At 50.1% G+C, this 24241-nt stretch overlaps 1 protein-coding gene and 1 long non-coding RNA gene across 7 annotated transcripts in view; both read left to right on the top strand.

Moving 5' to 3' along the window:
* The first annotated feature begins 1046 nt into the window (after nucleotides 1-1046).
* On the top strand, nucleotides 1047-3428 carry POU4F3 (POU class 4 homeobox 3). The gene is made up of 2 exons (XM_003124071.5): nucleotides 1047-1239; nucleotides 1555-3428. The coding sequence occupies exons 1-2, from the start codon at nucleotides 1120-1122 to the stop codon at nucleotides 2449-2451; spliced, it is 1017 nt and encodes a 338-aa protein (XP_003124119.1). The 5' UTR covers nucleotides 1047-1119; the 3' UTR covers nucleotides 2452-3428.
* Nucleotides 3429-4825: 1397 nt separating this feature from the next.
* LOC110259782 (uncharacterized) overlaps nucleotides 4826-24241 on the top strand; it is a 31878-nt gene continuing 12462 nt past the window's right edge. For 2 of the 6 annotated variants that reach the window (XR_014838988.1, XR_014838989.1), the window contains exons 1-4: nucleotides 4826-4915; nucleotides 7719-7815; nucleotides 18702-18797; nucleotides 19611-19775. This is a non-coding gene — a long non-coding RNA (uncharacterized LOC110259782). Of the gene's footprint in view, nucleotides 4916-7718; nucleotides 7847-16055; nucleotides 16199-18701; nucleotides 18798-19610; nucleotides 19776-24241 lie in introns of those variants that run through there. The other 4 variants (XR_014838990.1, XR_014838991.1, XR_014838992.1 and 1 more) reach the window with 4 other exon arrangements.

Below are 24241 nucleotides of genomic sequence, written 5' to 3' on the forward strand. Positions count from 1 at the left end.
GCGCCAAACCAGTTGTGCTCTCTTGGGCTCGACCCTCGGGCCCTTGTTTTCTTCGTTTGTAAAGTGGCCTGACAGTCCCTACTGCAGAGGGTGTGTAGATGGCACGAGCTAACTCTGAATGGCCGAGCCCATACTAGAAGCTCAAAGTGATAGCTGTCCTTAAGGGGAATGAGACTTGTGAGCGTCAGCGGCCCCGCAGAAGGGAACCGACGACTCCCAAGCCCGGTGGGCAGTTCTCAGAGGTTACCTCCCATTTCAAAAAATACTCAGTAGCTTCCTTGGACTTGGCGAGTTGGGGAAACGGAGAAGGGGCCGAGTTGTCTTTTTCAAGCGGAGGCAAGAAAGACACGCCGGAGGAGGACAGCTCAGGCCTCCAGGACCGGCCAGCAGTTGCTTACCCCCACCTCCCTGGCGGAGGCGGGGGTCGCCCGGGGCTCATTCTGGTAGTTTCTCTTCCTCCCTGGAGCCCGTCTGGGCGCTTGGAGGCGCCTCCTCGCTGCGCCGCGGGGCCGGACTCTGGTGGACCGCTGGGCGCGGGGCCAGGAGCGCCCTGGAAATGGGCAGTTTGGCGGCAGCCGGGTCGACAAAGTGTGTGTGTGTGTGTGTGTGTGTGCGTGTGTGTGTGGGGGGGGGTTGGGGCATAGTCAGCTTCCTGGCCCGGGACTGCCCTTCTGTCTAAGTGGAGCGAGTTGGGACAGGATGGAGAGCTTTGGGAGTTTGGGGGGAAAAAGTCCAAGAAGAAGAAAATCCGGAAGGTCTGCGGGCTGGAGCCGGGCGGGGCGGGGCGGACGCGGAGAGGCCCGGCCCGAGCCGGGTATAAAAGCTGCGGCCGGGGCGGCGGGGGCCGGCGCGGAGAGGCGCGCCCAGAAGCTGCAGCCTGGCCTCGCCTCCCCGGCCGCCCCTGCGAGTCTCGGGCGCGGGAGCACGCCTGCGCGCGCCCGGGCCCTTCCTGGCAGGCGGCTTGTAAGATGAGTGAAGACGCAGGTGGGGGAGAGGGGAGGCAGCGAGCGGGAGGGCGAGGGGAGCGCGGGCGCTGAGCGGCGCTCACTTGGAGCGCGGCGAGCGAGCGAGAAGAGCCTGATCCATGTCCCTGGCTGCCTCCCTGCCAGGCGCGCAAAGATGATGGCCATGAACGCCAAGCAGCCTTTCGGCATGCACCCGGTGCTTCAGGAACCCAAATTCTCCAGCCTGCACTCTGGCTCCGAGGCCATGCGCCGAGTCTGTCTCCCGGCCCCGCAGGTACGTAGTGGAGCATAATTACCGCTCTAAGGCACATTTTTTGACAGGCACTTGCTTCATGTTTTTTTCATGTCGCCCAGAACAATCGCCGCTGTCTGAACCCCTCTCCTTGCCTCCCCTGCGCTCTCTCCCGGCGCGCTCGCGCTCTCATTCATGTCTCTGATCCACACGTCTGTTCCAGCAGAGACTCTGTCTCCGTATTAATTTTTATGACCTGGGCTTTGAGGAGAGGCAACTCGGTTGCTTGAAAATGTGTTTTAATCCTGAGTTGACAGTATTCCCCACTGACCGTGCTGTGCGCCTTCTCGCTTGCAGCTGCAGGGTAATATATTTGGAAGCTTTGATGAGAGCCTGCTGGCACGCGCCGAGGCTCTGGCGGCGGTGGATATCGTCTCCCACGGCAAGAACCATCCGTTCAAGCCCGACGCCACCTACCATACCATGAGCAGCGTGCCCTGCACGTCCACTTCGTCCACCGTGCCCATCTCCCACCCGGCCGCGCTCACCTCGCACCCGCACCACGCCGTGCACCAGGGCCTCGAGGGCGACCTGCTGGAGCACATCTCGCCCACGCTGAGTGTGAGCGGCTTGGGCGCCCCAGAGCACTCGGTGATGCCGGCACAGATCCACCCGCACCACCTGGGCGCCATGGGCCACCTGCACCAGGCCATGGGCATGAGCCACCCACATACCGTGGCGCCGCACAGCGCCATGCCCGCGTGCCTCAGCGACGTGGAGTCGGACCCGCGAGAGCTGGAGGCCTTCGCCGAGCGCTTCAAACAGCGGCGCATCAAGTTGGGGGTAACCCAGGCGGACGTGGGCGCGGCTCTAGCCAACCTCAAGATCCCCGGCGTTGGCTCCCTCAGCCAGAGCACCATCTGCAGGTTCGAGTCTCTCACGCTCTCGCACAACAACATGATCGCGCTCAAGCCAGTGCTGCAGGCCTGGCTGGAAGAAGCCGAGGCCGCCTATCGAGAGAAAAACAGCAAGCCGGAGCTCTTCAACGGCAGTGAGCGGAAACGCAAACGCACGTCCATCGCAGCGCCAGAGAAGCGCTCACTGGAGGCCTACTTCGCTATCCAGCCGCGGCCCTCGTCCGAGAAGATCGCGGCCATCGCTGAGAAACTGGACCTTAAAAAGAACGTGGTGCGGGTCTGGTTCTGCAATCAGAGACAGAAACAGAAACGAATGAAGTACTCGGCTGTCCACTGACTGCGGCGGGGCGCCGCGTCCGGGGCCGCGAGAGCCGAGTGGCTGTCTCCCTGGAGTCGGGGGGACGGTTATGGGGGCTCCGAGGCGTCTCCTGGCAGGTCAGGCTCTCTCCCCTGAAGCCACAGACTTTCCCTTTTATCCCATTGGGTTGCCTCCTGGCCTTCTCTCTTCCTTCTCTCCTTTCGATTCCCACCAGACAAGTTTGGGCGCTAAGGAAAAAAAAAAAAAGAAACAAAAAAGAAAGGCAGGCCTGGAAGCACGCGTGCTGTCCGTGGTGCTGAAGATCGCCCTTGCGCGCGGGACCGCACGACCTCAGGGCAGGAGCCCAAACGCAGGGGATAGTCACCCGGCGGGACCACACGACTCTGGGGCGAAGGCGCCCCTGTGCTAAGCGCGATTAGACCAGGGGTTAAGGGATGGGAGGGAAATGATAAATAACAATACAAAGTCTAAATGGGGCAAGAACTCGGACTGGAGATTTATTTAGAGTATATAAAATACATGTATGTTTCCAAAGGATAGCCTTATACTCCCTTCTCCGCCTAAATTTTATCCATTTCATCCTTTGGGTTGCTGTACGGTCTCTACAGTAGCATGGATTAGGTTCAGGGAAAATATGCGGGGGAGCTGTGGGCTCCGAGCTGTTCTCAGCCATAAGGTAATGCTCCGAAAAATGCGGGCCCAATTCAGCTACTGAAAATGCTGGGATCTCCTAGCTGGTTTGCAAGCGGCGGCCGGCCGCGATCTGCCGGCATTTGAGAGGCAGTGACCTCCTGCAGGAGGGCCAGGGATCGGTAGTGTCCCGAAAGGACTGAGGACGCAGATCCCAGCTCGCTGTTCCAGCCAAGGCTCCCAGAGCAGCACAGAGGCGGTTGCTCCAAAGTAACTGTAACTTCTGCGGATCATATGCAAGTGTTTTCAACACCTCTCACCCTGTTGCGCTTTTATTATTGTTGTTATTAGCATCGTTATTTTCTGTTGTTTATTTAACTCTGCTTCTTTCCATCCCCCTTATATGGGTGTCCTTCAGTGGAGGTTCGCCCAGAGCTTTGGGCAGGAAAAGGGGCCAAACCACCGGCCTGGCTCCTTCTCATCCCAGTCATTCTGGTCCCATCACGTTTTCTCTTTCGTTGCTTCATGTAATTTGCGTGTGGCTGTGTGACCTTTGGTTTCTTTCTCCCAATAGATTCAAATAAAATATTGTTTCCTTTTCTCTTTACCCTTTGAATGAACTTCTAAAATAAATGCTTTATTTTTCAACCCGAATCACAGTGCTTTTCTTTCTCGAAGGCTAAGGAATACTAATCTTGGAAAGGATTTAAAAGCCAGAACCCAGAAGGGGCGTCTGGGCTGTCACTCCCCGCAGGCCAGGCTGCCTCATCTTCTCACCCAGATCCTCCCCGGACCGCATAGTTTCCAGGTCCTTCCTCCAGGCTGCCTCGCGTGTGACTCTATCAGCTTCTATTTGCTCAGCTTGATTACGGCAAACTTTCAAGCCTGACTGATGGGCGTAGGAGCCCCGATACCTCCACTCATTGGCTGAACGACCCTGAAAAAAAATTTCTTAATTTCTCCATCGGATGTCTGCAGGATGAAGATGCTGATACTGATAACAAAGTTACTGTCAGGACTAAGTCAGATTGTTTATTTAAGGTGTCTGGTAATGCTTGGCTCTTAGTAGGAAACATTATTTTAAAGGATTCAAGTGACTTGATAGGAGGTGAGGCGAGAGATAGGGAGAGGGAGGAAAGTGTCCTTTGCTGGGATAGAGTCCTTGGGGACTCTTGGGGTAACTTCAGAAATTCACTCACTCCACGGTCTATCATGGGGGCGGGGGGAGGTGTGTGTGTGTGCGCGCGCGCGCGCAGGGGGTAATGAAATACTTGGGGGGAAGATTCTAGCCCAGTGCCTCTACACAGTGGGTGCTCAACCGACGCCAATTTCTTTCTCTCTCTTTCACACACTCTAGAAGGGAGAGGAAATCTTATTTGTGAGCCACAGAAACACCTTCGTGATTTAAAAGTGAATGTACCAAGTCCAGGAGTCGTGTGTTTCCCCGCTGTGTCTTCCAAGAACTCTGGGTCATCACTTCGGGCCTGAATTCGGAGCAAAGCTGGTCTCCTCTCCGCGCGGGACTGCCCCCCTACCGCAAAAGCAAACCTGGGGATCGCCCTCAGCCCCTGGGCCTCAGGCCGTCGCGCCCGCCTTGCGCAGCAGCCCCAGCGATTCCTCCACCTCCCTCTCCGTCGGGTGTCCTTTAATAATAAATGCCCTTATGCCATTACATTATATTGTGGGTTTTGAAAATTTAAAATACGGCTGATGCAATATTAATTGCCTATAGTGGTATAAGACACAGGGCCGGAGCCCAGCCGGGCTGCAGAGGAGGCAGCCGTGAGCCTCCCGCGCCGAAGCGAAGCGCTCCAGACAGACGCGCCTTGGCGGGCTGCGAGGTTTCCTGCAGGTAAGAGCCTTCGGCTTTTCTGGCCCGAGCAAAAACCCGACATCCGCCTCCATCTCTTTTTCAAAAAGTTCACCCTCGTTGTATGTTTGCTTATGTATTTGTTTTATTAATAACCTCCAAAGTTTGGGAGACTTTTTTTGGGGGGGGAGGGGGGGAGAAATTGCCCGAACGCAGAGTCTCGTCTGAGTCAGAACCCGCAGGCTTGCGTTGTGAGTTGACTTGGCGCCTCTAAGGCCCTTCCGCTCCGGACCTTGAGCGCGCACAAGTATTTTGACCAGTTTCTACCTGCGGGCGGGAGCTGCGGCCTGGTGCACCACGCGCCCCACCCTCTCCCAACCCCTGAGCGCGCCGGGCCGGCGCCTTTGCCTCTCTGCTTGGGCTCGCTCAGGAAGCAATGGGAGCTGTGGTTTCTCCGGAATTGTGCAGTCGCCTCTTCCACTCGTCCGCTAGAGGCACAGACCTCTCGAGAGTGGGGTGTTTATGTGGTGGAGGGCTGGGTACCAGCCGGTGAAGGGTTCACACGGGCCGCGCTTGCATCCTGGTGGGGCATTTCCTAACTGTGCGATCTCGGACAAGTCACCTCACCTCTCTAAGCCTTTGCCGATGTCTGTAAAGCTCACAAAAATTATTTTCAAAAGCAATTGAAAAGCAAATTTTCTTTTCCCAAGTCCCATCACCTTGCAGCCTTCACTGTCCAAGGCCCTGCTGGGAGTTTCTTTAAACTGTGCCAAGAGAATGTGACACCGATGTTTAGGGCTGTTTGTGTGAAAAGCTGCAGTGCACCTCTCATGTTGGGACTCTGAGAGTTATGTGTGGACCTAGGCCCCTGCCTGGCTGGAACTAGGATCGAACCTGGAAAGAGCCAGGCATACACAAGCCAGCATGGCTGAAGCCCTGGCAGCCAGAACTTGGAGGTAGGACTCCTGGGCTCCTGGGTCCAGGCTGTGTGATCTCTGGCCAGGAGCTTTCTCTGCTATGTGCCTCAGATGGTGTGAATTTTGTCGTTTCATGCCCAATGCCAGCATGGGGGGCAGACAATAGTTAGCGGTTGAATGAATGAAGGACGTTTTCTTTTGTAAAATGATAGGACCTCTTTCAGCCCAGTCCTCTCTGGATTCTGTAGGGAAAAACACATCAAGAATAGCTACGTCTTCCTGGGAGAAGGGTCACGGCCAAGGTGATGGTCTCCATCTCCCATTCAAAGACAGCCAGTTTCCTTCCTGTTTAAATTAGAAGAGGAGGAGTTCCCGTCGTGGCGCAGTGGTTAACGAATCCGACTAGGAACCATGAGGTTGCGGGTTCGATCCCTGGCCTTGCTCAGTGGGTTAAGGATCCGGCGTTGCTGTGAACTCTGGTGTAGGTTGCAGATGCAGCTCGGATCCCAAGTTGCTGTGGCTCTCATGTAGGCCAGTGGCTACAGCTCTGATTGGACCCCTGGCCTGGGAATCTCCATATGCCGCCGAGTGGCCTAGAAAAGGCAAAAAGACCAATAAATAAATAAATAAAAATAAATAAATAAATAAACAAACTAGAAGGGGTGGTCATGGTACAGGTGGGCTGATCATGGGTACAGGTGGGGTCCTCTGTGACATGAGCCCTGGGAACCTTGAAGGGGAATCTCGAGAATCAGGGGGTGACCTCTGGCCTGCTGAGTGTGCCTGAGCCTCCCCTGGCTCTACTTTGAGCCTGGGTTGTTTTCCTTTCCTGCTGAGATGGAATCAACTCTAGAGTGGACATGCCAGGAGCAGAATAACTCTAACTTGAGTAGGTGACTTTACCACTCTGAGCCTTGGTACCTTCATCTGTAAAATTGGAGAAAAGACTGTCTTTCAGGATTGCTTTGATGAGCAAATGACATCCCCTAAGCCCAGGGCCTGACACACAGCAGGCATAAATGGACACTTACGTTCTTTAAAATATTACCTATACCCAGAAAAGTGAGAGGGCATGTTGCAGGGGCATGCTTTCAGGGTTTGGAGTCAGGTGGGACCAGCATTTTCCCTCTGTAAGTCTCAGTCTGTTCATGCACAAAATGAGAGGAGTTTGAAATGTGGTGAGTTGAGGCAAGCTTGAAAGCATAAAAGAAACCTCTTTGCATGCAGTGCGTCCTGGCCTCGGAAAGAACGAGGAATTCGCTTTCCTTGTTCCTCGGGGCAAATATATGCTTCCCACCATGAGGCCTGACACCCCACCACCTCCAGGCAGCTCCTTGGACACAAGCCCTTCCTCCCTAGAATCCTGGCAAGTGTCGGCTTTCAGTGACCGGTCCAGACTCAGCGCAGGGCTCCTCCCACGCCACGAAGGGCGGGGCTCCGGTGGGCAGAAAAGGGGGGGCGTGGGGGATGGGCCGTCTGGCCGTTCTCCCCCATCATGCTCCCACCTTAGGGCCTCAGCCAGGAGGGAACGCAGAGCGTCTCTTCACTGAAGGGGAGGTTGAGGCCTGGAGAAGGGCGGAAGTTCTTAGCTGAGTCCTTGTACCTTAAATTGTTCTTTTCCCCAGTCTCGCTATCAAACTGCCTCGCTGAATTTCTTTCTTAATCTTTATTACTCCTCGATAGCACCCTGTTTATTTATTCAGCAGCAAAAGCGCTTGGGGCAGGCGAGCACCACGTCGGGCGCGGCCCCGCCTTGCCTCCCTGTATCAAGTGCAGGGCGTTTGTTGGATAAGTGAGTAATAATAATATGTGACGTGTATTCAGGGCTCCCAAGCACGTTATGTGCTTTATTAATTAATGCTTAAGCAACACCATGAGTAGGTACCCTTTAATTAATTAATTAATTAATTTTTTTCTTTCTTTTTCAGCCGTACCCCGGGCATGTAGAAGTTCCTGGGCAAGGATCAAACTGAGCCATGGCTGGTGCGTCCTTAATCCGCCCGGCACAGCAGGAACTCGGAGCAGGTACCACTTTAAGCCACAGCAGGAACAGGAGGTACCTTTTAAACCCTGTTTTACAGGGAGAACGTGGAGGCACAGTGTTTGTGTGACTTGACCAGGGCAAGTCCTGGACCAGGACACAGCAATTTGGGGGGCAGATCCTGCAAACCCCCGGCTCCTTCGCCTCACGGGTCCCCAAGGGAGACCCGACCCGGGCGGGTCAGGGGCCGCGAGGGGCGGGGGCGGAGCATGCGCGTCGGGTGCGCTGGGAGCCGCGGGGCGCGCAGAGGCGGTGCGGGAAGCCGGGATGCCGTCGGTCCCCAGCGGGTTTCGGGGCGCGGCATCTCTGCGGGTCTCCCCCTCCCGGTGGCGCGCCTCTCGCGTGTCTGTTCCTGTCTGTGTCCGTCTGTGTCCTGTCTCCCACGCAACCCGCTCTTAGCTTCCCTCCGACCTCCCAGGCGCGAAAGTCTGGCCCTCAAGTGCAGGAGCGAGGCGGGCCGGGTCCCGGGGGCGCGCGGGGAGCCCTCTTCCCCCCTTTCCTCTGCCGCCGAGCGGGCACAGCCCCCGCAGTAACCCCGCCCGGCGGCCAGACGGAGCCAGCGCGGACCCCGGCGGACAAATCAGTCTCCCCTTCGATCGCTCTTTGCCGATCAGGTCAGGTTTCCCTCCGCCCCGCGACGGCGCTTCCGCCCCCGCCCGGCCCCCTGGGCTCCCCTGCGGGGTCAGGGTTCTCCTGGCACCTCCGGAGGGGACTTCCCCTCTGATGTGGTCCTGCCCGGGAGACCCTTGGACTTGGGAAGGAGCTCCCGGGCAGGAAGGAGGGGCGGCCTCCGGTCCCACGCTCCTCCCGGGGTGTCCTCCAGACTGTGGCCTTCTGTCCCCAGCGCTTGGAGGACTTTTCTCCATAGAACGTCTGTTCTCCGCAGCGTCCTTCCGCCCCAGTCCTGCCCAGTCCGGCACGGGAGGCAAACTGGTACCGAAATAGCACTCGCTTTTGCTTTTGAGTTTTAATTTTAGAATTACACACACACACACACACACACACACACACACACGTGTTCAATCCTGGGGAAATCAGGATTTCATTGGACCTCTTTATACATAGAGTTTAGTATTGATTTTACTATGAATTACATAAGGAGAGGGAACCACCATAATTTCAAGAGCTCCCTGCCTGAATCCCACTCGAACGCCAATATCTCTTTCCGCTGTTCTCAACGTCCCTACCTCCTCATCAGCCCAGTTCCAAGAGCCCTCGACCGAGACCCCCAATGCCTGGGGCTTTGCTAGGCAGCTCACCTCTTGGCAGATAGAGTTAATGTCCAGTCCTCATAAATCAAGACCATAAAAAGCTTACTTTCATATGCACTCAATTTCTACCAAACCTAAACTAATTGCATAAATTCCTTTAGGCCACTCAGAGCTGCTCTCTGGGTTGGGATCTGATCAATTAGTCATTAGGCACTCCATTAGCTGGGGTTTAAGCTGCCTCATATAAATGTCTCCTGTCAATTTGCTTGTAATTGAATGAATAAAAAAGGGTACAATTATTAGCAAAGAGGATCCGAATAAGGAGAGGTCAGTTTTATTCAAATATTCTAAAAATGTCTTAATCTAGTGATAATAATGACGATAATTAGAAGGCTCTAGCCTGACACGCAGCAACCTGAGTGGTTATTCCTACTCTGCCAACTTGGGAAACTAGTCTCTCCTGCCGGCATGGCCTGAGTTTCTCTACAGGTAAAATGAATTCATGGGAGGTGGTTTTCTTTCTTGTTAAATTAGTTTTATATTTTGCCAAAGTAATTTATGTGTACAGCTTAAAAATTGAATACAGAGGGCAGTTTAACCAAGGCCAGTTTCAGCTGTTTATTTTGGAAGCTAATTATGTCTAAATAATATGTTTTTGGCACTGTTTCTTTCTATTTAAAATTCAAGATTTATTTGAATATTAAGATTATTAAGAATTTTAACAAATGTTAAGGTTTCGATTGAACAGTACATGATTTAAATTCCGAAGAATTAGATTAGTAGTGAAGAGTCTTTCTCGTACTCTTGACCCACGTTCTCTTTGTTGAAGGCAAATAACATCAATTTGTTGTGTATACTCCAGGGATGTTTTATTAGCTGCCATTTCTTGTCATTCTTAGTCACTGTGCATTAACTTCTTGCTGTGATATCAGAGAACTAGAGATCTAATAACTCTGAACAATCTCCCCATGCCAAGTATGCTAAAAATTTTATATATAATCAATAATTTAAAAATATGGGAGTCCCTGTTGTGGCTCAGTGGAAATAAATCCGACTAGCTTCCGTGAGGACGCAGGTTCGATCCCTGGCCTTGCTCAGTGGGTTAAAGGATCTGGTGTTGTTGTGAGCTGTGGTGTAGGTTACAGACATGGCTTGGATCCTGCGTTGCTGTGGCTGTGGTGTAGGCCGGCAGCAACAGCTCTGATTTGACCCCTAGCCTGGGAACCTCCATATGCCACAGGTGCGGCCCTAAAAAAATACAAAAAAATAAAAATATGAATTGCACGGGCAGTAACAAATTCTGATTTTTTTGGACCAAAAATTAATTTGGAGGTGTGGACACCATAAATATACAAAAACTGCCTACTCATAAAGCGTGTTTATAGGTTGATTTGGGTTCTATCCCACCTCCTTCCAAATAGGGTTTAAAGCAGCCTGTTTGGGGGAGATGTGGATGACATCATTTTGTAACCAACCTAAGGTTGGGAATCGAACACCCTACTGCACATACCCCAGCTTAGCTCCCAGATGTGAGGGAGCCAAGAGCTTGGAACCTAAATTCTCTCTCTGATAGAAGTTCAAGGCGGTGATCCTGATTGGCCGTTGGGAGATACATAGGGAGCTCTTGTTCCTGAGGCAGGATTGATTTGTGTCGAGCTCTGCATATTCTCAGTGAATTCCTCTTGTAATGAAAAGCTTGGGCCAGAAGAGAGGTACCTGGGAGAATTGCAACAGTCTGTGTTCAGCATACAGAGCACGAGCCACACGGTACCTGGAAGGGCGCAGAGAGGTCTCAGTTCCAGCCCTGACTCTGCTCAGCTTGACCTTGGCATCTATTCATTTCTCAGTTTCTGCAAACTCTAACTTGAGGAAACAGACCTTGATAGGGGTTCAGTTTGGGTGAGGATTCATAGACTTCGTTGAGTAGCTGAGGAAAACGCTTTTCCTGACCCAGAAAAATGCACATCTGTTTGGCCGAGTTCTTGACATTCAACTTCATAGGTCCCTGGGGTTCAACCCATGAGTTTTGGGGCCCAAGGTTAAGAGCCCCCGGACTAGGTGATCTAAAGGCTTTTCTTTATGTGACCATCAGAATTTATAGTCAAATACCCATAAGCACTGAATCAAGTTTAACAAACTGGGAAGAACTTTACTGAAGGTAAAAAATAAGGTGTTACTTGGACTGTGAGCCGATTGTCAACATAGACTCCAGATGGCTTTGGGAAAATTATTTTTCAGATCAGTAGGCTCCCAAGAGGTAGTGTGGTGAAGTGAAAGAAAGCCTACATTAGGGGTAAAATCTAGGTGTTTTTGCTTTTTTGGTTTTGTTTTGTTTTTTAGGGCCGCCCCCGAGGCATATGGAAGTTCCCAGGCTAGGGGTCCGATTGGAGCTACTACGGCTTCTGGCCTATGCCACAGCCACAGCAATGCGGGCTCTGAGCCACATCTTTGACCTACACCACAGCTCACGGCAATGCCGGATCCTTAACTCACTGAGCGAGGCCAGGGAGCGAACCCTCAACCTCATGGTTCCTAGTCAGATTCATTGCCACTGCCCCAAGATGGGAATCCCAGTTTTTGTGTTTTTTTTTAACCAGTCTTCCGATGACTAGAATTGAGATTTTAAGCTGGGGTCTTTCCTGCCCTGGCCTCTTCTTTTCTTAGGAGTAAAAGGAGAGCCTTGGACTAGATGACTTCAGAAGCTGCCAGCTGTAACTCCCCGTGAGCTTATGTGTATAGATATTGGCATGTCTTTACACTTGATATTTGATTTGGCTTGTTTTATTTTTCTATTTTGTTTTCAAAAGGATAGTCATTCACAGTGGAGCTGGAAAGAAGATTAGTTCCTAGTGTCTAGGTTCCTAGCACTGCGGCTTCTCAAACCACATGGCAGAAAAACAGCCTCCATCTCCTAACAGAAAAGTGAAAACGACAACAGTTTGTACATTTCAAATTAAAGGCGGCGTGGGAGTAGGAGGCAGGATGATAGGAAAACATTTTCTTAGGCTAGATAGTTCTAAGCCAGTTCATCAGCAGTCCCAGGGAAACTCAGCCCAGCTGGGAGCAGAAGCTGTGGTGTAGACCACCGATGAGGCTAGGATCCTGCATACAGGTTCTGGCGAGTGACACGGGTGGCTTTCAGTATCAGACATGTGGTTGAAAGAGGTGACATCTGTTTGGAAACCAGTCCTGGTGTTTCTGAATATCTCTGTTACCGTACTAGGTAACCTGTGAATACGGTTCTTTTCTCTTCCCACCCCTACCTTACCCCACCCTCCTTTTTTGAGAGAAAAGTCATGAAAGCTGAAAAGAAGAGACAGAAAGTAATCTCCCAGTCCTGGTAATTTAGCTTAAGATCGGTTGGTACCAAGTTTTGGAACCTGACTGTGACTGTCATATTAAAAAAATGACAAGAAGCATCCGCTGTTCCTGGCAGCTACACCAGATTGCTACATCGATGGGGCCACTCCTTCCGTGTCCCCGTGGGCCACCCGTTGCATGGATCCAGCTTGCACGTGGCCGTGCTCTTTGTACGTGGTGTGTCGGGATGGCTGCCTCTTCTCAGAACAAACCAGCTGCTGACATGTATGTAGCTGGACTCTTCAGAGTTTAAATCCAGTTTAAATGGTTTCATAAGGTGGGGGAGAGTGTAAGGAGAGCTGCTTCTTTTCTGAAGGGTGAGAAGTTTGATGCCACAGGGAATAGAGGTTGTGTTCTAGGACTGAGGTTAATTAGGAACTTGGTGACGTGTTTTTCCCAAGAGTCAGAGCAAGATTTCTTTTTCTTCCTTTTTTTTTTTAAATCTTTTTTTTTTTGGAGTTCCCGTTGTAGTTCAGTGGTTAATGAATCCAACTAGGAACCATGAGGTTGTGGGTTCGATCCCTGGCCTGGCTCAGTGGGTTAAGGATCCAGCATTGCCGTGAGCTGTGGTGTAGGTTGCAGACGCAGCTCAGATCCTGCATTGCTGTGGCTCTGGCGTAGGCTGGCAGCTATAGCTCCAGTTGGACCCCTAGTCTGGGAACCTCCATATGCCACAGGGAGCGGCCCAAGAAATGGCAAAAAGACAAAACAAACAAACAAACAAACAAAACACTTTTTTTTTTTTTTTGGTGCTGCACCTGTGGCATATATAAGTTCCCAGGCTACATCTGCCAGCTTGAATTGGAACTACACCTGCCAGCATACACCACAGCCACATCAACACCAGATCTGAGCCACCTCTGCGACCTACACCACAGCTCACGGCAATACTGGATCCTTAACCTACTGATCGAGGCCAGGTATTGAACCTGCAACCTCATGGATACTAGTCGGCTTTGTTTCCACTGAGCCATGATGGGAACTCCAAGATTTCTTTTTAAGATAAAAGTTATTTGTGTCCATAGTTCCAAGACTGGAATAGTTTAGCAAGGCTTGGCTGGATAAAGAACTGACCTCCACTTCTCCGCTCATGCCCTGATGCTTCAGGGCAATCGCTTTCCACTCGTTCAGGTGGTTCTTTTGCTACCTACCCCCCTATCTTTAACTATCATGTCTATTTTGCTACCTTTTGGTGTTTAGTTCCTTGTACTGGGATGAGGGTTTAGCTGTCTCTTGTTGCTTACCCTAAGCCCCACCCCTTCACCATTCCAATAGGTTAAATCCTACTTTTGGATAGATCAGTACTCAGTGTTCATTTGTTTTATGCTCAAACATTTACTGCTGAGCCATGTAAGGTACTAGAGTTACTTTTCGTTTCCTGCGTAATATTTAATTTGGGGGGCATTTATAATGATTGCTTTTTTTTTTACTTTGTTTTGTTTTCTGTGTTTATTATTCATTTATGCAAACCTCTCCAAACTTTCAGACCAGTCAAGTGTTCCACCAGTGTAATCCTGAAGCAGTTCTAGGATGAGCTAGTTTCTCTCTAGGTCTGCTGATAGCTGTCATCCTAGGCTCCCCCTCTCTTTCTCAGCTGTGTCTGCAGCGTGTAAAAGTTCCTGGGCCAGGGATCAAACCCAAGGCACTGCAGTGACCCAGGCCTCTGAAGTGACAATGCCGGATCCTTTTTTTTTTTTTTTTCTTTTTAGGGCTACACCTGAGGCATACGGAAGTTCCCAGGCTAGGGGCTGAATTGGAATTGGAGCTACAGCTGCTGGCCTACAACAGCCACAGCAATGTCAGCTCCGAGCTGCGTCTGTGACCTACACCACAGCTCGTGGCAACACGGGATCCTTAACCCACGGAGCGAGGCCAGGGATCGAACCTGTGTCCTCATGGATGCTAGTTGGGTTCGCTAACTGCAAAGCCATGATGGGAACTCTGACAATGCCAGATCTTTAACCCTCTGTGCCACAAGGGAACTGGGGGATCCCTTTTGGTGTACAATTCTCTGTTTCTCAGAATCTGTCTTTAGGTTTATGCTTCATTTAGGTGGCACATACACAACCCCGAGAAAGAGTGTAGTAGAGACAGAATTTTTGAAAACCCATCGGGTCTAAAAAAAGGTCTTTATTCTGTTCTCGCACTTACATGGTCATTTGACCAGATATAGGATTCTGTGTTAGAGTTTACTTCCCCTAAGCATTTTAAAGAGATTGCTCCATTCCTTCTGCATTTGGTGTTATTATGCTAGAAAAGTTCGAGGCCATTCACACGCTTGATTTTTGCAGGGGACCTTTTTATTTCTCTGGCAGCTTATAGAGCATATTTGTTTTGTTTATTCTGCTCAGCAGTTTTCAATCTTGACATTCACAATTTTTATTCTGGAAAATTTTCTTGCGTCGTTTTTTGAAGTTTTCTGGTTTATTTCTTTCGTATTTTCATATTTCTGAATGCCTATTGTTTTGCTATTGGGCCATCCCGATTGATTCCCTACATTATTTGTCTTTTCACTACCATTTTTCTCTTTGTCTTTTTGGGATATTTTCTTAAATTTTGTATTTCAATCCTTCTATTGAGTTATTAATTTCTCCTCTCATTAAAAAATAAATCTAGGAGTTCCCATCGTGGCTCAGCAGGAATGAACCTGACTAGTATCCAAGATGACATGGGTTCGGTCCCTGCCCTGGCTCAGTGGGTTAAGAATCCGGCCTTGCCTTGAGCTGTGGTGTAGGTCCCAGACCCAGCTCGAAACCCAAGTTGCTGTGGCTGTGGTGTAGGCTGGCAGTTGCAGCTCCAATTCAGCCCCTAGCTTGGGAACTTCCATATGCCTCAGGTGTGGCCCTAAAAAGACAAAAATCAATCATTCAATCAATCCAATAGACTTTTTTTTTTTTTTTTTTTTTTTTTTTGCTTTTTTCCCCTGCAACTTACACCACAGCTCATGGCAACACTGGATCCCCAACCCACTGAACGAGGCCAGGGATCAAACCCGCATCCTCATGGATACTAGTCGGGTTCATTACCACTGAGCCATGATGGGAACTCTGATTCTTCTGGTTTCTAAAACATAGAAAAAATCTTTTTCTTGTTTTGTAGATGCTGTCTTCTTAATTATAGCTCTGAGTTCTTTTCAGTTATATCTCTGATATTGCTAATAGTTTCTTTTAAATTTTTTCTTCCCTCAGAGTCTGTTTCCTCCAAAGTGTATTTGATAGGGATGGGGTGGGATAGTGGCTCTGGTGGTTGTGGGGATCCCAGTGGGGGACCGTGGATGGAGGCAGGAGCCTGGGGAGCTTTGGGAGATCTTTGTGGGTTGGTGATGGCTTGGGAGGGCCATCGGAAGGAGGCAGGCTTGCTCGACTAGTGAACAAACGAGCTTTGCCTCAGGTCATTGGGTGGGGGCTGGGGTGAGGCCTGCCTTCAGATTCAGACCGAGGGCAGGAGTTTAAGGACCACCCTTCTGCTGATTTGAATAAGCACCTTGACAGTCCTAGTTTGACCTTATAGGGTCAAAAACTCTCTGACGGGACACCAGGGAGGAGCTACTACTCAAGAAAGAGGAAGGGGTGGTCTCTTCCTCCCTCCCCTCCCGCCACCCCTCCCCCATCTTCCCTTGGATTATAAAAATGTAGCCCACCTGATCCCGGGGCAAAGCCTTCTTGCCTCCCTACTGGCGTCTCTCACAAGCGTCTTATCTGAGTACACCTATTTCTTGCCTTTTACTCTGTCTCTGGCGGATTTCCTTCTTCTCCGAGGCACAAAGAACCTGAACCTCAGTGAGTCCAGACACTGGGTGAGTGATTCTAATTTAAAAACTGTGGGAATGAGGTTGCAGGTTCAATCCCTGGCCTTGCTCTGTGGGTTAAGGATCTGGCGTTGCCATGAGCTGTGGTGTAGGTTGCAGACGTGGTGCGGCCCTAGAAAAGGCAAAAAGACAAAACAAACAAACAAACAAAAACTGTGGGGAGTTCCTGTTGTGGCTCAGTGGTTAACGAATCTGATTAGGAACCATGAGGTTGTGGGTTTGATCCCTGGCCTTGCTCAGTGGGTTAAGGATCCCATGTTGCTGTGGCTGTGGTGTAGGCTGGCAGCTACAGCTCTGATTCGACCCTTAGCCTGGGAACCTCTATATGCCACAGGAGTGTCCCTAAAAAAGACAAAAAACAAAAACAAAAAACTGTGGGTTCAAGTCCCAGCCTGGGTTCTGGCTACATTCAGAAGTTTTGTCAGTTTCACTTTTATTTTCAGTGTGATTGTTCTGGCTCTTGCTTGTATTAGATGTTGTTGAGTTAACTGGGTAAAAGTTGACTGGAAGCTCTGCACACCTGAGCTGGCCTTGTTTCCTTTGGTTTTCTGTCTGCAGTGACCTGGCTGGGCTTTTTCCTTGGGGTCCTGGGATTGTCTAACGGCAGAGGGTTTTTTTCCTTCTTTTTTGGACTGGCTGATTCCCTCACATTCCTGTTTAGAGGATTTATGTCTGACAGCTGATATTCAAGGTGCTAAGAGAGGGAAAAAGAATGGGATTTTCAACATTTCGAATGTAAAATTTACTTAATTCCTCCGTTTTCATTATGACTTCCCACCCTCAGCTACGGTTGATATTTCAAACAAAACCAAACACAAACAAACCAAAAAAAAAAAAAACCTCATTTAAAAAAACCCCATTTTTTTCTAATGAGTAAATTACCAGTATTCTGCCAGGTTTGGGTGAACCACTTGCCCACCTGTGCCGAGTGGGTGAGTCAATTTGAGGGTCTCATTGCTCCTTAAACTCTCCACCAAGCTGTCCATTTGCAGCTTGTCTTTACTGCCCCTTCCAGACATACGTGCTGTCACTTCCAGCGTCTTCCAAGGAATCTGCTGTGTGTTTCAGGTTGCTTCTCTGCTTTCCCCAAGGCTGACTTAGGATTCAGCTGTTTTTGAGTCTATTACATCAATTACCTCTAATCTGTCTATCAGTGCCTCTTTTTTTTTTTTTTTTTTTTTTTTTTTGCTTTGGCTTTTGCTTTTTAGGGCTGCACCCTAGGCTTATGGGAGTTCCCAGGAGCTAGAGTGACTGGCCTGCACCACAGCCTCAGCCACATCAGATCCCAGCTGCGTCTGCAAACTACAGCACAGCTCATGGCAACACCAGATCCTGAATCCTGAGCAAAGCCAGGAATTGAACTCACCACCTCTGGTTCCTAGTTGGATTTATTTTGGCTGCGCCATGACAGGAACTCTCATTGCCTTTTTTTTTTTTTTTTTTTGTCTTTCTACCTTTTTTAGGGCCGCTCCCGCGGCACATGGTGGTTCCCAGGCTAGGGGTCCAATTGGAGCTGTAGCCGCCGGCCTACGCCAGAGCCACAGCAACGCAGGATCCGAGTTGCATCTGCAACCTACACCACAGCCCATGGCAACACTGGATCCCCAACCCACTGAGCAAGGCCAGGGACTGAACCCAAAACCTCATGGTTCCCAGTCGGAACCGTCAACCACTGAGCTCCCCCCCCTTTTTTTTCCTCTTTATAATTGTCTCTTTTCTCATTCCCAGCACCCCCATAGGCCTATGATTCTATGATTTAAATGTCCTTTACTCATTATTTTAAGGTTAGGTTTTGGGAGAGAATGGAGCTGAAGCATTTGTGCAGTCTCGTACCTGAACTGGAAGTCTTTAGAACAGGGGTTCTTTTTTTTTTTTTCCCCCTGATTCAAGTATATATTATTTTATTTATTTATTTATTTATTTTTTATTTATTTTTTCCCACTGTACAGCATGGGGATCAAGTTACTCTTACATGTATACCCCACCCTTTGTTCTGTTGCAACATGAGTATCTAGACATAGTTCTCAATGCTACTCAGCAGGATCTCCTTGTAAATCTATTCTAAGTTGTAAGAACAGGGGTTCTGAACTGAGGTCTCAGGCCTCCTGGAAGAGTCAGGGTGGATTTTGGTGGGTGGAATTTTGTACCCCCTGAAGCTATATGCAAATTATATGTTTTTATGTGTATATTTCCACCCTTAGTAAATCTATAGCTTTTATCAGATTCTCAAGGCGTAACCAAGCAGGGCCCTGTGGGGCTCCTGGGCTCACGAGCTTTTCTGTGTCCCCCATTTCTTGTTTTGGGGGAATGGGCTTCAGCATCCACGACCTTCCCTGAGGTCCAAAGGGCAGGTTCAAACAGCTGCTAATGAGGAAGGGAGGGGATGCAGAGACCAGGGGGGAACAATCAAGAAATGATGGTGCAGCTTTGGGGCAGAGTCCTGGTCCCTCCTCAAGGAATGTGGGTAACAGTATCTTTGTGTTCTTTCAAGAACTGAAACCCCCAACAAATGGAAGGCGTTGATCAGGTCTCCTTCATTCCGAAAGAAGGATCATCAGAACCAGTCCTGGGACCACCTGAACACCAGGTTTGTAAAACATTGCTATGTCTCATCTACCCCGATTCTTATCAACGGCCCTATATTTCCCTCCCAAACAATAAAACCACCTCCCAGTCTCTCCCAAGGTGGGCACAGTCTTGAAAGCATTCGCCTGCTATGGCCCCCTTTGCCTGGCAAAGCAATCAAGCCACCTTTTTCTCCTTGACCCAAAACTGTCTCCACGTTTCTATTCGCCAGTGGGGGACAGAGGCTGAGTTTTGGCAACAGGAGGGATCTGTGACCTCAGGATCTAATTACCATTTCTTTAGAGGCCAAGAATATGTTCCGTGGGGCAGAAGATGGCACGGGATTGAGGATACTCAAAATCAGGAACATATCAGACCAGCCCACACTTTTCAATGCTGCTAATAGATGGTGTTTTACTCACAGGCATTGAGCGTTCCTGGAAAACTAGCTCAGTCCTGTTTATTGCACCTTCCAGTCCTAGGCCCAAAGAACCACGCACTGTCCCCGAGCAGAACAGACACATGTTTAAGATCATAGGTGGGGCGCTCCCATTGTAGCGCAGCGGAAATGAACCCAACTAGGATCCATGAGGACGCAGGTTCGATCCCTGGCCTTGCTCAGTGGGTTAAGGATCTGGCCGTGAGCTCTGTATCCGAGTTACTGTGGCTCTGATTCGACCCCTATGCCATGGTGTGGCCCTAAAAAGACCAAATAAAAAAATAAAAAAAATAAAAACCTCCCTTGAGTGTTTTCTAAACAGAACTTAATAACAAATAAACAAATAAAATCATAGGTGGAAAGCAACTAGTGAAATGTTTGACTTTATCCCTTCAGAGTCACGGATGCCAGAGGCCATGGAGATGAGAACAGTGGACCACACACAGGCTGCGGAGAGGGAGGCCCTCCATGGTGACCAGCGGGCGTGTGCCTGGGCTAAAGGGGGCAGAAGTCACTCAGCATCAGCCAGTGACCGCCACGTGAGGAGGAACCCAGTGTGAGGTGAGCAAATCTGATTTTCCAAGAGAAGCTGGCAATCTAGATTTCTTTAGCTCTCCTTCCTTAAACTAAATATTAAAAAACAAACAAACAAACAAAACAAAAACCAGGTAGGTCGAGCTAAACACAGGCCAGATTTAAGCTCATGGACCACGAGTTTGCGCTCTCTGATCTGTCCCAGGTCTCACCCAGGGATCCTGCTGCCCAGAAGGGAGGAGCTCCCGAGTTCGTGGTCCCCAAGAGAAGCTTCTAGACTGTAGACTGGTCCTTGGGTTGTCTGAGGCAGCCCGGGATCCTTTGATCGCAGACCACATGGTGGAAATGGGTGGCCTTAGAGCATGTGTTTGTGAAAGAGAGGCAGCGAGTAGAGGAAGGAGGGCGGACTGAGCTGAGATGGAGAGAGCGAGTGGGCTCAGGCCCCCAGCTCTGCTTCCCCAGGCATGACGTTACCTGTTACCCGAGTTGGGTGGATGGGGGTGGGGTGGGACTGTGAGGCAGACGGCAATGACTGAGTAGTTTTAAAAGATTCTCAGGAGTTCCCATTGTGGTGCAGTGGGAACAAATCCAACTAGGAAACATGAAGGTTTCGGGTTCGATCCCTGGCCTCGCTCAGTGGGTTAAGGATCCACTGTTGCCATGAGCTGTGGTGTAGGTTGCAGATGTGGCTCAGATCTGGCGTGGCTGTGGCTGTGGGGTAGGCAGGCAGCTGTAGCTGTGATTCAGCCCCTAGCCTGGGAACCTCCATATGCTTCAAGTGTGGCCCTAAAAAGCAAAAAAAAAAAAAAAAAAATTCTCGAAAGGTCCCGGGCTGTCCACTAAAACTTTGTGCGGTTGCAGAGATGTTCTATACCTGCATCGTCCAGTATGGTCGCCACTGGTCACATCTGGCTATTGAGTACTTGAAATGTGGCTAATTCAACTGAAGGACTGCATTTTAAAATTTAACTTAATTTGCATTTAGGAGCTACCAGTGGCTCTCAAACTGGGCACTGCAGGACAGACCAATGTATCCTGAAGTGTGTGCTATGTCTTCCTTTGTGGGTAGCCCATGGATAATTAAACAGAAAAACATGCTTGTATTTACAGCTAACACACACACACACACGCCCCAAGCCCATGATTTCATGGATAATGTTACCTGGCTGAGACCAAGTTTAAAAAGGGAGGACATTTAAGGAAAATGTTTGTAAATACTTTTTGTAAATATATTTAATAAATAGTATATACACAGGGCAGTTAGAAGGGTCATACAAATGCCTGAAGTTTGGGAAACAATGAACTCTATAGATTTTTATCAAATTGTGGTCTCTATGCCACCAGTAATTCATAAAATATTGTTTTTCTATAAAAATGTCCCATCAAAAAATGAAATAAGTTTGGGAAGTTTTCAAAGAGGCTTGTTGCTCTTTCTGCTGGATTGTAAAACTCTTTAGAGTCTTTTCTACATGGGAATGAATATGAATCTCCGGGACAGAACCCTCGAAGAGGGGTTTCTGAACATATTTGATCAAGAAATGACCCCTCTTCCCTTTTTTTTTTGTAATGGTCACCACTGTTTTGAGGGGCTCTTGTGTTCCCTAGAACACAGTTTGGGAGGCCGTGTGGCAGCCTTTCCCTGTGTGGGCCACTTAGTATATATTTAAGCCTTTGTGGCCATACCGTCTTTGCTGTGACTCCTTATTTGCCGTTGTAGTGCAGAGGCAGCCGCAGATAAAACACCAACAGATAAATGGATACGGCTGTGTTTTTGTAACTCTGTATTTATAAACACAAGCAGTGGGCTGGGTCTGGCCTCCTGGCCCCTGCGTGCTGACCTTCGGTCTAACATTCTTGCAGGGTCTGGAAGACCCGGATAGTTGCCTGGATCTCTTCTGAATTGTCTCTAACTCAGATCTTCCCCGTCAATAGGCGATTCTTAGAACCGAGGCTTCCTGAATGCTTGCCTGTTGCCGTTTGAGTCATAGACATCCTTGGGTGATCTTTGGGAGTTATCCTGGTCCTGGAAAATGCAGAGGTGTGCCCACTTAAAAACCTCTATGGGGGGTATTCCCATCATGGCTCAGCGGTTAATGAATCCAACTAGGAACCATGAGGTTGTGGGTTTGATCCCTGACCTTGCTCAGTGGGTTAAGGATCCGGCGTTGCTGTGAGGTGTGGTGTAGGTTGCAGATGTGGCTTGGATCCCCCGTTGCTGTGGCTCTGGGGTAGGCCGGCAGCTACAGCTCCGATTAGACCCCTGGGAACTTCCATATGCCATGGGAGCAGCCCCAGAAAAGGCAAAAAACAAAAAAACCTCTATGGGGAGTTCCCATTGTGGTGCAGTGGAAACGAATTTGGGAATTTGTATATGCTGCAAGTACAGCCCTAAAAAGCAACAACAATGACAACAAAAAACCCTCTATGGCTCTCAGAGCACACCTCCAGTAAATTCTGTGCCTTCCGGGTGTAAAAAGCCCCTTCAAATAGATCATAGCTTGTTCTTATGCAGGTGAAGTGGGGCAGAATCTTATCAGACAAAACTTTGGGGTGAAGGATGGAGTTCCTGCCATGGCACAGCAGAAACAAATCTGACTAGGGACCATGAGGTTGTGGGTTTGATCTCTGGTCTCGCCCAGTGGATTAAGGATCCGGCGTTGCTGTGAGCTGTGGTGTAGGTCGCAGACTCGGCTCGGATCTCTGGCCTTGCTGTGGCGTAGGCAGGCAGTGACAGCTCCGATTAGATCCCTAGCTTGGGAATGTCCATATGCTGGGGGTTGCGGCCCTAAAAAGCCAAAACAAAAACAAAAAGCTTTTTTGGAGAATCTGAGAATCATGCCAAGTCTTAACACAAATCCAGCCAGAACCCCTGACAGACCCGGCTTGGGGCAGAGCCATTGGAACCTCTGTGCCCATTATCCTGAGCAGAGCGGTCCCTCTGACCGCTCTGTGCCCTGCAGAAGCCTGGGTGGAGGGCGAGTGGGCTCACTCTTGGGCGGCTGGCTCTTCCGCCTCAGGGCCCTGGACAGGGGAGGACTGTGACTCAGTCAGAATCCCCTGTTAAGAAGGTAACCCCAGATCTTGAGCGCTCCCCACCTGTGGGGCAGGTAGAAAAGGGAAGAGGATGCAGTAGCGGGAACAGCATCTGGGGAACCATCTTGCCAGTTTAACCAGCGTTAACCTGAACGCGACCCCATGACAACTTGAAAGTAGAGCAAGTGGAGAGAGCATGGGCTTTGTGGTCTCAGCGACGTGGGGTGAGGGCCACTAACGAGTTCTGCGACCTTGGGCAGGTCCCCTGCCTTCGTCCTCTGCTCTGACCTGGAAGATAGGAATGGTGGTAACAGTAGGTAACTGTCTGCGAGGCTCCCTCTGGGCCACGCAGCCAGACTCTGGACAGAGACATATGAGGTGCCGGCCGTCATGTGCCTCCGTTTTAGCTGGGACCTGGGAAGAGGCAGGCGGGACACGGATCATGTGGAGACACACAGATGGTGGTACACACTCGGGGAAGGCAACTGCCGGAGTTAGATGTACCCACTTTAGCTGGAGTAGAAAGGGATGGGCTCCCTGTGTGAGTGACACTGAAGCTGAGGAGGCTTTTAGTTGTTGCATCCTTACCTCGAGGCAGTCACTTAGCTTCAGAACATCATTGGAAGTAAGCACAAGTGTTACCTGCCTCTTATGAGTGAGAAAACACTGGCACAGAAAGGTTAAGCATCTGACCCAGAGCACACAGCCTGGAAAGAAGCCACGTAAAGGCTTTAACTAGAACTTTATGACCCCAAATGCTCTGCTCCTTGCTTTCATCCTTCTTCCTCTGCAAGGTGTGCTGAAGCTCAGGTAAGAATACATGTGGGAGTTCCCGTTGCGGCTCAGCGGAAATGAATCCAACTAGCATCCAAGAGGATGTGGGTCCAATCCCTGGCCCCACTCAGCAGGTTAAGGATCCAGCGTTGCCTTGAGCTGTGGTGTCGGTCACAGACAGGGCTCAGATCGTGCATTGCTGTGGCTGTGCTGTAACCCAGCAGCTGTAGCTCTGATTAGACTCCTAGCCTGGGGACTTCCGTATGCTGTGGGTACGGGCCTCAGCAGAAAGGAAAAGATACATGTGACGTGCTCAGCCTGACACAGAGCAGGTGCTTATTAAGTGCCAGCCCTGCCCTTAATCCTCCTCCTCCATCTCTAATCCTTGGGGATGCTTCCCTGGGGTCTTGAGGTTAAGCCACTAGAGAGCATATCCATCCTGGAGAGTCCTGCAGATTTCTGCACTGAAATAAATCTAATGAGATGCAAGAGGTTCTGCAGCCGGGCCCCCACCTTTTCTTGAGCGCAGCCTGGCCATTGGGCAAGGGGACAGGGGTCAGATCAGGTCGGGAAGACGGTTCCAAGGACCAAAGCCAGCGAGTGATGGGCTGGGTCTCTTCAGGCGCGTCTCAGAACCCTGCTCCCTGGCCCACCTCCCCTCCCCGACCTGGCGTGCTCCCTCATAT

The sequence above is a fragment of the Sus scrofa genome, chromosome 2, assembly GCF_054392235.1.
Source record: "Sus scrofa isolate SSC_HxYL_T2T_F1_AM1 chromosome 2, Sscrofa_HxYL_maternal_Yorkshire_Landrace_v2.0, whole genome shotgun sequence".
Lineage (NCBI taxonomy): Eukaryota > Metazoa > Chordata > Mammalia > Artiodactyla > Suidae > Sus > Sus scrofa.